Below are 13,676 nucleotides of genomic sequence, written 5' to 3' on the forward strand. Positions count from 1 at the left end.
CTAAAAGTGTTCTGGAAGAGCACCGCCAAGTTTGTCAATTGTTGTCCGGTGCATTTTTCCATTGCATCGATTAATAAATCGAATTTTTCATCACCAAATTTTTCTCTATTTGCTTTTAATAATAATCGACAAATCAAATTTTCCATCACGTCAATAGTTTCAGCGATTAAAGAAAAGTTTCTTTTTATCAAGTTATCTCTTAAGAAGTTCATAGCTTCTTCGTCAAGTTTCAATTTTAATTTCGGATCCAAATCATTAATTTCATTATCGAACACGTTTCCATATTTTTTACAGACATTTTTCACTACGAAAATATCGAATTTCGATTTAATGATTAAATCGATTGCATTAATAACATTTGTATAATCCAATAAAACAGAAGCAGAATGATATCTTTGTTTAAGAACGCAATTTTTATATAACTCATTATAATCAAATGTTAAATTCTTTGTTAAATCTAATAAAACTTTCGCAAAAACATTATCTTCAATTGAAGGGAATCGTTCAATTAAATTAATGAATTGCGAAAACGTTTCTTTTGTTATATTCTTTCCAACTTTTATTAATATTTCTTCTCGTTTTTCATCAGATAATTGAGTTAAAATAGAAATTGCTGATGCAAGTGAATCCTTTTTAATTGATTGGATAACAACTAAATGGATAAAACTTATGAACTCAAATGGCGCAATCGAAAACAATGAAAAGTTTTCAACACCAATAATGATACCATGTTGTAAGTCATCATCCAAAAACAATTCATTATTATCAGCACCTAAAAGACGCCATTGTTCACCAAATAATAACAATGGCCATGAATTAGAACCTGTTTCTTGGAACCCGAAAACATCAGAAAAAACTTTTATTATATTCGAATGATATAATAAAAGTAATTTTCGATTTAATGTATGAATTGCAATTAATTCCGGATTTAGAAATGCAACTCGTTTTATGATTGGCTTACCTAAATTACTTGTCGAAATAGGTTTCTCGGGATTATCCAAATGATAAAATGATAAACTATCTCTAAAAGCAACAAGTAATTTAGACCCAGAAATAGAAATCGAAATCACTTTTTCATTTAATGAAAATGAAAACAAAATTTCGATTTTTTCATTTTTAATAGTTAAGCCAACGATTTTATTAGCTTTATTACTATTATTTTCATTCGTAAGTATAACTAATGTATTATTAGACCATGCGAATCCAAATATTTTGGTGAATTCGACCATTTTTAACCAATTTATATTTGGATTATTAACGATATCTTTTATTATCGTTGGATTCTTTATAAATTGTTGAATAGAATTCGTCGTTGAAGAAGAAGATATTTTTTCATTAAATGGTAATATGTATAATCCTTTATTAGTCGAAACTGCTAATGATGATTCACCAAATAATGCAAATTTACCGATGCAATCATTCGGTAACTTAATCGAATATAACATATCATGAAATGGTAACAAAATATTATTTAAAACAATTGGCGCAGAACAAAAGTTAGAAATAGTCGTGGATGAAGTAGCTAATAACAAAAGATATATATCGGAATTACAAGTGAAAAACAAAATTTGTCCAAAATTATCAAAAATTACATTGGAAATTGTTCCGTTGTCAATAAGTGTATGTTTCGATATAACAGTCGAAAAATATGTTAATGTCATTGTACAACTCTCGAAAAAGACACACGTCGTTTGCACTGGTGACCATTGCGCTTTGGTACCATTTGTTGTTAAGTTACATATGAAATTAAGTGGAAATAAACGCCAAAGTTGCCATAAGCCTTTGGAAGTACGAAGATTAATATAGGTACAACTATAATCAACTGTAAAGTCTGTAACTGTCGGAAGCTCAAGAATTTGAAATGTGTTTTGTTTGATATGACCAAGTTGTCCATTTTCAAAAAGTATGAATAAACTATTACGAACACTTTTAGCTGTTTTGATGGGACATGGAATTTCTATCTTCTTCGTATGATAATGAATAAGATCAAATGATACATAATAAATTTCACCATTTGTCGTAAGTGAAAAAATATATTTACCTACCTTTTGGAAATAAACTATTGTAGATTTTGGATTGATTTGGAAATATTTTTCTGAAAGAATATATGTTTTTAAACTTATTTGATAAATTCGATTATTTTTGGTAAGAACGACAAATGTTTTTTCATCAATAAATGCAACGTTTAGAAAATCTGGATAACCTTCTGAACTAATCGATGCTATTTGCTTTTGTTCATCGCCTTGAATTGAAAGAATTGAAATCATTGAGTTGGAAACAAAAAAAACTAAGTTTAACTTCGCATTAAATGATACACTATTTATGGAATCCTTATGTGGGGATTCTAATTTTTGTGGAGGCGTGAAAACAAAAGACATTTGTTAAACGGGATTTGTTGTAAACGATTCAATTCCATGAAACCAAAAAATGGATGTTGGGGTAAACGAAGGAACTCTTTGGTATTTAAACCCATTCAGTCAACATTGGGATCAAATTTATGTATCGGTTGAAAATTATAATGTTAACATTTTTGATAAAACAGAAAATGGAAATCTTATTAATAACATTACTCTAAATAGAACAATGAAAATTGTTGTACCGAATCCTAATGAACCAATATTTTCTTTACTCGATGGAAATCTTAAAGAATTATATAAATTTAAAGCAAAAGATGTTACAACAATGGAAGAATGGGTTATAACTTTTAGATCAGGTCTTTACATGCGCTCCTCTATTACAATTGATTCGTTTAATATTATTGCTGTAATTGGAAGAGGATTTTTCGGGAAAGTGATGCTTGTTGAATCTAAGGAAACAAAAGAATTATTTGCTATCAAGACAATTCACAAAAAACGACTCGTTGAAAAAAATCTTTATTGTACCGTTATTTCAGAACGAAATGTTTTAACACAAGCAAATCATCCATTCATTGTAAAACTTCATTATGCATTTCAAACTTCATCAAAATTTTATATGGTAATAGATTACTGTCCCGGTGGAGAATTGTTTCATCGACTTTATAATGTTGGTTCTCTTCCAATTGAAGAATGCAAATTTTACATCGCACAAATTGCTTTAGCTTTAGATCATCTTCATTCAATTGGTTTTGTATACAATGATTTAAAGCCAGAAAATGTTCTGATTGATGCTGATGGTTATCTAAAACTTACAGATTTTGGTCTTGCGTCACAATTAAGCTCTAAACTTTCAACATGTGGGACAAAAGAATATCTTGCTCCTGAAGTAATTCTTAGAAGACCTCGAACTTTTGCTGTTGATTGGTGGGCTCTTGGTATTTTATTCTGCGAAATGTACATTGGCGAATCACCATTTTACAACGACGATAGCGATGTAATGTTCAGAAAAATCGTATCGGAGCCCATCAGATTTCCTAAAGGATTAGATAGATCTGCTGTAAGTTTAATCATGGGTTTGTTAAACAAAAATCCATCACAAAGATATGACTTTAACAAAATTAAAGAACATCAATTCTTTTCTGAATTTAATTGGGATGATTTAATGCAAAGAAAAATAAAACCAGTGTACGTTCCAGAGCTCGCAAACCCATTCTCGTTATCTAACTTTGATAGTGAGTTTACACTGGAAGATCCAGTTGACTCATTTGCAACACCAACCAGTACAGAGAATGTCATTAATTTTTCGTTTGATTCAGCTCGCTTTCCACAGCCAATACCTCCTGCCTATGATTAGAGATACAATTAAATTTAGAATTATTTTGGTTCAACTAAATTAGAAAATACTAATTGACTTCGGACCTTTTAGAATTATTAGAACCAATTGGCGCAAATCTTGGATATTATTCATGCTTGTAATAGATTTGAATGATTACATGGAATGCTAATGTTTTCCATCAACTCCTGTCATTACTAACAATAGTATATTATTATGTATTTAATGAAATTCCGATCGCCCGTATATTGATCTCTTTTACACATGATAAATCATCATATAAGTGATGTTATATTTCCAAAATATTATTATTTAATGTGGATTGTGGAAATGATCATTACGATTAATGAAGCATACATGGAATCAACGTGGTGTTGTTGTAACTCGTTATGAAGATGGTTGTTATGATATATCTCATAAATCCTCAAGGAAATTATTCATCTTTGCTCTTTGTTTGCTCAAGAATACCTTTGTAAACGTGTGGAACAACAAATGCAAATGAAATTGTTACATTTTCAAGATGTTTGCTCAATTCTTCATTATCTCGCAATCATAAAATGACGTGTTGAAATTCTTGTCACGCGCTGCATTTCCTACAAGTTCCAATTCAACTGCAAGATATTCAATAGTTGTTGTAACAAGTTTTGGTGGAGAACGCAGAAAGTTTTGGACATGTTTGGAATCACGTTAAATGTCTCTGAATTTTTTGTTTGCTTCATAAGTTACCAATGAATCAATTTCACATGTTAAGGCTCAACTTCTTCAATTGAACAATAACAATAAAAAAAAAATCAAAATCAAAATTAAATTTACTAATTTGTTTTTATCTGCGACCGGCGATGAAATCTCTGAATTTTTCCCAAACTCCTCTTCTCGCTTCGTTATTTTTAGCCTGTGTACCAGCAATTTCATATAAATCTTGTTGGCAATCTGCGATTGCTTTGTTTTTGTATTTATTAATCTCGCTTTTCAAATTTTCATCAATATTATCTTTAATGTATATTTCATTTAGTTTTTTAATGCAATCATTTTGCATAGCAATAATCATTGATGTAGGAAGAACATTCTGAACAATGGTTGAAGATCTTTGTGCTATTTCATTTGTAATTTTAATTTTATGTTCATAAATAATTTCATCAACTTTTTGTTCTAATGATTTTTTTACGAGTTCATAGTTTTTAGATATCAATTTCTTCTTTGTTATTGTAGATATTTCGGAAGAAATTTTCGTTGATATATATAATTCGATTTCTTTTTTAATACTTTCATCATTAATTTGTTGAATATCTTTATTTTGTTTACATTTGTCTTCGATTTTTTTATATAAAAGAATTGAATTATAATTTAAATATTTACTTCGATTATTTTGAATGTCTGACTTAAATTCATTAATTTCTAATCGAATGACATTATCAATTGTTTTTTTATATGAATCAACTTTATCAACTCTATTTTTGGCTGCAACTTCAAACGCTTTTTGTGTTAATTCTGAGTTTTCTTTAGATATTTTTATTCTTAAATGATGATTTAAATATACAAAAATTTCATCTTCATTTTCTGCTTTGTTTTGAACAATCGCTTCTCGAATTAATTCTAAACAACTTTTATTTATCACGTCAAACAAATCTGATTTAAAAATTTCTAAATAATTAATTGATTTGCTTTGATAAATTTGAATTTTCAACTCTTTCACTTTTTTATCAATGATATCATCAATATCATTTACAACTTTGCTCTTAAATTTTGTTGATTGAATATCTTTAGCATCATTTAATATTTTCTCAATACTATCATGGTGTTCATTTAAACGCGAATATATTTTGTTTTCAATGTTTTTCATTAATTTTTCATTAATTTGTTGATCATTTAAAATAATTTTCATTAATTTGTCTTTAAGATTTTTAATGATTGTTTGTGTATCCATTTGTAATAAATCTGTTAATGGTGTAGTTTTAAGTTTTATTTTAAGACTTTCAACCTCACTTTTAATGAAATTGCTCTCTATTTGCTTTTCTGTTGTTTTGAAATTTTTTTTGCTGACTGTTTCAGCTAAATTTTTGATTTCATTATTAACTTCTTCAATTTTATCTTCTATATATTGTTTCATCTCGTTTTTAATATCACCAAATATAACTCTATCACTTTGACACACTGATTTGAATGTTTTTTTTAAATCATTTTCAAGTGAATTTGTTTGAACTTCTTTTATGATTATAGATGGATCAATTGCAGTATTTTGTTCGATGTTTTCAATAATTTTTGGTTTCTTTTTACGAATTACGTCCATTATTATCGCTTTAATGAAATTTCGTTGTCCTTCTTTGATCTTTGGATTAACTTCATCGAATTCTTTACATTTGTTTGAAATATCTTTATAAATTAAATTTTTGAAATTATTATAAACTTCTTCCATATCTTTTATTGTGGATGGAATTAAATTATCCATTTGTAGGATTAAATCTTTACAAATGAAGTTAGAATTAATCTCTGGATCGCCAACTAATTTCCCTTTATTAAGTTCATCATTAATTTCATTAATTTTTAGTTGAATAGCAGATATTTGATCATTAATAATTCCTCTAACAAGTGGCTCATATATTTTTTCTAATGATGACTTCTTACAATCGTTTAATGCTCTTTTAACTTCTTCTGTCATATCTTTTAAATCTTTAACTTTTGATATTGTTTCAAATACTTGACATACAGCGTCACGATCGAATATAATGTTTTCGATTGATTTGTCAATATGTTGAATCAGATGTTGAGCAAATATTTTGAAACTTAATTTGTATTCATCATCAAGTTGATCTAATGGATCCTTATTTATATTATACTGATGAAGTGGTATGATCTCGTTAGGGTTGAAGTTTTCACCAAATTTTTGCTTGAAACTTATGGTCAATTCATCTTGTTTTTGTTTGGCAGTGTTTTGACTTGGAAAATATCCAGCAACTCTTGTTACAAGTGCAAGAAAGTGTGTGTCTATTTTACATTCATCAGCAGCTTTACGAACATGATTAACAACTTCAAAAATTGTCTCAATCGTATGTATTTGATCATTACCAGGATTTGGAGGAAACATACCTATGAGGACATTAGAAAGCGCTGCATATGGTGCAATGAGTTGACTAAGAAGTAATTTGCTAGCGACAGTATCTGTAGATGCATTAAAACCACCATAACCTTCTGTATCAATAAAAAACACTTGAATGTCATCGTCTTCTATCTCTTCAACATCAAATCGTTTTCTAATTTCATTATAATTATAAGGTCCATATATATAAGCACCGAATGTTGTTTCTTTAAAACCATTGCCAACACCTATTGAATTATCAAGAGTAAGCTGTTTTAGTGTAGATGATTTCCCTACTTGATAAGAACCAAAAATTGTAATAAAAACAACATTTTTGTTTGCTTTTTTCACCCAATATTTAAAAACGTCAAGATTTGGCACAAAACATGGTACTTCTTTATTAAAATATGTGCAATGATTTGTGTTCATATAAAAATGTAGCAAATGGGTAATTTTTGAATAAATTTTGATACATTGGCATTTATTTAAATATTTTGGCATTTATTTAAATATTTTGGACAAAATGGCCCAACAAAAAAATATTGAGTGCGTTAAAAATGACGAAAAAACATTATACTAGAATAATAGTAACATTTAAACAAATTAAATATTATTCAAATTGATACCTACATTAAATAAATGCTAATGAAATTTCAGATTTCATTTTCCTAGATCTAAAAAGTTTAACATGATAAAACTATAAAGAATAACTCAGCGCTTCTTAAATATATTTGCATTTAAAAAAATATGAAAATATGAAAATCACTCCATATCTTTAATTTAAATAATATTTTGAAATGAAAATGAAAAAAATAATAAAAACAACTATAGGGATATGACTTGGTTATAAAAATTTTTCAAAAATATTGAGAAAAAGAAAATTCGCAAATTTTCGTTTAACTTTTCGCACTCTCTTATTTTTTTTAACAATTCTACATTGTTTCGGGTTATAACCCAAAAACACACAAAAAAAATTGAAGATGTTATCAAAAAAGTATTTTAAAACGTACTAAAAATATAAAAAAAAATTAATGTTTTTATAAAATCTAAAAATAATCATCGAAAAACAAAAATATCTCAAATCACATAAACAATTCTTTAAATCCATTCCAAAACAAAAAATTTGCTTTTCTGTGAACAATTTTTGGAAAATCGTTTTTCAATTTCTAAAAAAAATCTTACCTCCAAAACAAAACTCATGATTCTTTTATTATTCTATTCTAAAACATCGCAAATAGTTTGTTAACCACTACAAATCTTTCTTAAATTTTTTTGTAATTCGTTAACATATGATTCGTTCCACAAACAAAATTCCATTATTAAATCATTTGGAATTTGTTTTATGATCTCCAAAATAACTTTAACAATTTGAGGTTTAATCTTAATAATTATTCCAAACCTCGAAGCCAATAAAATCACAGCAATATTTTGTAATTTCCTTAGCACGACATTCCCCAATTTATTAAGAGCATATAATAAAAATTCAATAAACACTGGAAGTAATTCGTCATTCGGTTTTAATTCAATTAATTCAATGAGTTCTATTGAATCCTTAGAATTTAAATCCATTTCAAATTCAGTTACTATAGAACACCATAAGCTCAGCGCACTTTTCAATAACCTTTTCAAATGACGGGCGTTCACTTTTAAATATTTCATTGAAATTTGTATCAAAAAGGGAACTTGCTCAATCAAAACTTTGCCAGTTGCTTTGACAACAAATGAAAGAGATGTCAACAAGTTCGATTGTGTTTCATAGTCATCTTCATCACTTAAAGCTTCTATAATTGAAGAATATAAATTCGACAAAATTCTTTGTTGTAATTCAGGACAATAATACATTATTTTCGTAAATAAATGCAATATAAATGACTGATTCAGCTTAGTATTCCCATTGAAATTATGAATTAAACTTGAAATCATTTCATAATAATCGATGGTTTTTGGTCCACATTGATCAACAATTGATAATAATGTTTGGAATATACATCTTCGTAATGACATTGGTATTTGTGAGTATTTCTGATTCGGAAATGAACACGTAAATATTCCATTCAAAATACGTATGTTAATTTTGATTAATTTTTTCGGATCGCTCTTAAATAGGATTCGTTCAAAAGGTGCATAATCAACAATGGAACCGATTGCTTTGAGCGTAGCTATTACCCATTTAGTGTTATCACTAGTTTTAATTGAGTTTAACATGTCTTTGATGATGTCACGAATTTCATAATTGTTTTCAGCAAACAGTTTGCTACCAATGCGAAATAACACACAGCCTTCATAGAAGTGTTTGTCTATGCATGGCGTAATGTCAGCTTCATAAGACGGTCGAATTTTATTCCGAATTAAACTTAATAAAATTGGACCAAATTCTTCGGAATATTTGGGGATCTCCCGTGAAATAGTAAATAAACATTTAGCGCAATAATGTTTGGACCTTTGAAATGCAAATATGTTCCCTTCAATAATCATTTCTTCAGATTTCGGAATTTCCATATCAATTGTATAAACAATTCGTTGGATAATGCCGGGAGTTAAGTATGTGGATACTGTAAATGGAAAATATTCAACAAGTCGACGAATACATATTATGGAACATTGAAATTCTGGATCTAAAAATGAATTCATGGACCTGTTAATTAGCTCAAAAATGGCACCTAGATCTTGCTTAATACCATTAGGCGCGATTTTGACAAGTCTTCCAAACATTAATAATATTGGACTTCGAAAATCTGGGTTAACATTAAAAGGTGAAAACAAAATTGGTCGCATTGATAGGTAGAATTCTTCGTCAATATTAGATGGTGCACATAAACAACTTGATAAACAATATAATATTGCAATTGCTTGATCAACATTTGCATGTGGCAACAATCCAATTAATGTTGGGACAACATCTCCTAATGCTTGTAAAGGCATTTTACATTTTGTAATAACTTTATCAAGAGTTTGAAATACAAAAAAAAAATTGAGAAACTTTGTTAGGTATTGGAGAACGTTACCGAATACATAGATAACGGTCTCCGTATGGTCCTTCAGAAATTTTTCAATAGTTTGACAACATGATTGAACAATGATTTCGTCAGGTACATCACCAAAATTAAGTGTTATAAGAAGGAACTTAACTGACTCTTGGAAAGAATAAACAATAGATCCAGCTCGAATCAAAAGAAAAGCAATTTGTCTTTCAGCTAGATCTTGACTTCCAATAAATTGTTGTATAAAAGGACTAGAAACCTCGAAAAGTTCTTTTTCAGATTCATTAATGTCTGTTAAAAACTCTTCAATAAACTCATATGATTCATTTTTACGATCTTCCCTACAACAATCAAGTGAAAGCTTAATGGATGCTTGTATGATAGGTAAAATATCTTCGCGAAGATTTATTCGGATAAGTTCATATGCAGGAGAAATTAAATTCAAATGAATAAGAATTCGATTATTTTTTGACATTTGTTCGTTTTGGAATGCCATAAATGCGATCTTAATGATTTCATTCGAATTTTCATTGAAGAAAAAGCCATGTTCGATATCGTATATATCATAATAAAATTTCAAAAATGCATATGTTTCATCCGTCACCTTTGGTACTTGGAAAATATTGTAAGCAAGTTTGATGACGTTTTGCTTAATTCGATAAAATAGTCCAATAAAATCATATCCTTCATAATTGTTAAATAGTTCTTCTTCGACAAGAAATATCAAAATGTTAAGAAGCCCTAGAGATGTTATGCGCAATTCTTGATTGTCACATATGATATATTGTGATGATATTTCTAATAAATTTATAATAATTTGATCTGTTTCTGGTGATGCGCCAAAATTGTGAGGATATACTAAATACCAAAGGTTCATTCCTGTAACCATTGTTTCTTCCTTTTGTAAACATTGGTTGGCAATATTTGTAATCTTTGGTATTGGATCTAAAAATGCCCAATTTATTCCAATTACGTTTAAAACTCTGTAAAGTGATTTTTTGCATTGGTAATCAGGTTCGTTTAAAATCCTTAAAATAACCCAATCAAAAACATGATTACATAAGTTAAAATCTTGATTTGCATTATAGTTGGTAGCAGCTTTTTCGAGTCCATTAATTGCATACATTCTAAGGGTAGGATCAGAAGAATTTTCAATTAAAGACAATAATGGAGGAAAACATTCAGGATGTTTAAATGTTTCTTCTAATATTTGGTAGCCCTGGTTAATTAAATTTGTATCTGCACTTCTAATTGCTGAAAACAATTGGATAAATTGCTCAGGAGTACTCGCAAAATACAAGATATATATGTCACTTTTATGGTTCAAAAGTGAACAAAACCGTTTAATAACGGTTATGATATTGTACGGTTATATAAACAATTCAAAAAAAATTGTAAAAAACGACAAATGAACGAAGAAGAAGAAAGTATTGAAGATAATGAAGAAGTCATAATTGGTGATGATGATGATGACTTTGAAATAATTTCAGAAATTTCTAAAGATGTTGAACCTAGTAGAGATTTTTCAAAAATATATAATGATATTCAATTATTTAACTCTTTTTGTGATATAATTAAGATAACTGGATCTGATGGAAAAATTAAAACTACGATACCAACAATAGTTTTGCCAGCATCTTTACAAATGGTTGGTGGTTTTCATTATTCACCAACTCTTTTAAACATTTCTCTTGAGCTTAATGGACCTGAATGGTCATCAGGGTTAAAGTCGCTTGATGTTACACATCCTCTTTATAAACGTAATTATATTGGAAGACCACTTGTAGAAAGCGTTATCCGGAAATTCTTTACACCATATTACACAAGAAAGCAAACCTACAAATCAATTCTTTTCTTTAAAACCAATTCCAATCGCCCAAATTTAATTTTTTTTGGGAATTTCTTTCGAGACAATAATTCCACCGCCACCACTCCTCCTGTTAACTATAATTCCTGTCATATTCTTTTCCTTATTTATGAGATCATTGATGCATTTTTAGATCTAAATGATCATTGTTGTATTTGTCGGAAACATCTCCAAATTTCCGGTATCAAACCATCTATTTGTGACAGTCGTTTATGTTCTGTTGCTTTTGAGGAAATTGGTGTTGGCAATTCTGTTGCCCAAGAAATTCGACGCGATCCATATGCTGCAGATTGGATCTTTACCATCTATGGATCTGCTCAAGGAACCAAATATTGTAATCCATCTCCTCCCACTGAACTTGTCAACGTTGGTTATCGCTTATTAGGAACGTTGCCCAGTATGGAACACATTGCGAATACATGTCGAACAGATACAGACATCATCAAAACATATGGCCAAGACACGCTCAGTTTCTTACGTTGGTTATTACTTTCGAACAAGTCACAGATCATCTCGTTACCGAATAAATTACTCATTAAAGAAATACCAACGAAATATCAGTTCATGACAATTATCTCGGATCAAAACGCGGAAGTCGAATTCCAAGAAAAGAAGAAAAAAAACGCCGGAAAAAGCTTATACATGTGGCATGGAAGTGGTAATGATCGATGGCATTCCATCATCCGAAATGGACTAAAGAATATGTCGCGCGTTCCTGGAGGTGTTTTACATGGAACTGCATATGGAGAAGGTATATACTTTGCAAAGAACTCGACCATGTCGTTCTATTATACGCAATCCGGATACAATAATTACAAAAACAGTAAGTTGCCGAGTAAAATAATGTTAATAGCACTATGCGAAGTGGTGCCTAATAACCAACTGAGGGATCACGGAGAGTTATACACATTAATCGACGAGAAGGCGTGCGTGGTGAGGTTCGTGTTCGTGACCGAAAGAGAATTTTCGTTCGACCCAACGAAAAAGAAATTTAATGTCCCGACTTTGGAGGATATATTGGACTTCCAGGCGCAACAAGCTTCAATGAAATAATATTTGGTAAAAACAGTCTTAATATAATATATTTTTTGTACAAAAAAAATAAAATCAATCATGAAATTGGTTGATAATAAATTTCAAAAAAATTGAAAACATTGACATATTTGGTACATGTGAAACATAACCAAAGATTGTTTTAAAGCTTTAAATTTCGAAATTCAGTTCTTCATTTAATTCTATGGCTAAACTCAAAATCAAAGTTCCAAGAAAAAACGATCGGTTTCGGGTGAATTGCCTTACAAAAAGCTCTATCGTTCATTTTGATTTTCAGTTTTTCAATATTGAAACGGATTTTCAAATTTTGAGGGTTTCATTCAAAATTGGATGTTATCACAAATTTGTATTGACATTGCGGTTTTGAAATTAAATGCCACTTTTCTAATGGAACAGGAAACTCCATGCCTCAAAGTTGTGTTTGTTGGTGACTCAGGCGTTGGGAAAACAGCAATTGCACAGCGCTTTGTAAATGGCGTTTTCAACCCCCAGACCGCAGCAACTGTTGGCGTTGGTATTTTAAAAAAAGAAGTTATAGTGAATGGCAAAACTGTACAGTTAAATCTTTGGGACACTGCTGGACAAGAAGAATTTCGGGCTCTCACAACAAATTATTATCGCGATGCTTCTATTGTAATAATTGTTTTTGCTGTTGGAAACTGCGCGCCTGATAGAAATATTAGTCCTAGTTCATTTGAATCTGTAAGGGAGTGGTATGCACAGGTTACAAAGGCTAATGAAAAAGCTCTTATATGCTTGGTTGGAAATATGTCAGATTTATCAGAACGAAAAGTCACATACGATCAAGGCGAAGAGTTGGCTGATGAACTATCTGATGTTTCTTATTATGAAACAAGTGCTCTTTCCGGTGAAGGAATTGAAGATCTTTTTGAATCAAGTTCGAGGGATTACTTGAAAAAAATCGATCAAACAATATCTCCTCCACAGCCACCACAACCAGTTCCAGTCCAACCTTCTGAACGCAAGAAATGCTGCTAATAATAATAATAAT

General features: G+C 29.6%; 3 protein-coding genes across 3 annotated transcripts; all 3 read left to right on the forward strand.

Annotated features, from left to right (window-relative positions):
• Positions 1–2,583: 2,583 nt before the first annotated feature.
• GO595_000324 (AGC family protein kinase) lies at positions 2,584–3,711 on the forward strand (the record flags this gene model as incomplete). Its single annotated transcript, XM_067916234.1, has 1 exon — positions 2,584–3,711. One exon carries the CDS (start codon positions 2,584–2,586, stop codon positions 3,709–3,711), a length of 1,128 nt encoding a protein of 375 aa, XP_067779779.1.
• A 7,441-nt stretch (positions 3,712–11,152) lies between these two features.
• Positions 11,153–12,664, forward strand: GO595_000325 (UBA/TS-N domain containing protein; the record flags this gene model as incomplete). The annotated part of the gene is made up of 1 exon (XM_067916245.1): positions 11,153–12,664. The coding sequence occupies one exon, from the start codon at positions 11,153–11,155 to the stop codon at positions 12,662–12,664; it is 1,512 nt and encodes a 503-aa protein (XP_067779780.1).
• A 387-nt stretch (positions 12,665–13,051) lies between these two features.
• GO595_000326 (Ras-related protein SEC4) lies at positions 13,052–13,663 on the forward strand (the record flags this gene model as incomplete). The annotated part of the gene is made up of 1 exon (XM_067916256.1): positions 13,052–13,663. The coding sequence occupies one exon, from the start codon at positions 13,052–13,054 to the stop codon at positions 13,661–13,663; it is 612 nt and encodes a 203-aa protein (XP_067779781.1).
• Positions 13,664–13,676: the final 13 nt, after the last annotated feature.

Source organism: Histomonas meleagridis, assembly GCF_020186115.1.
Source record: "Histomonas meleagridis strain 2922-C6/04-10x chromosome Unknown contig_1, whole genome shotgun sequence".
Lineage (NCBI taxonomy): Eukaryota > Parabasalia > Tritrichomonadida > Dientamoebidae > Histomonas > Histomonas meleagridis.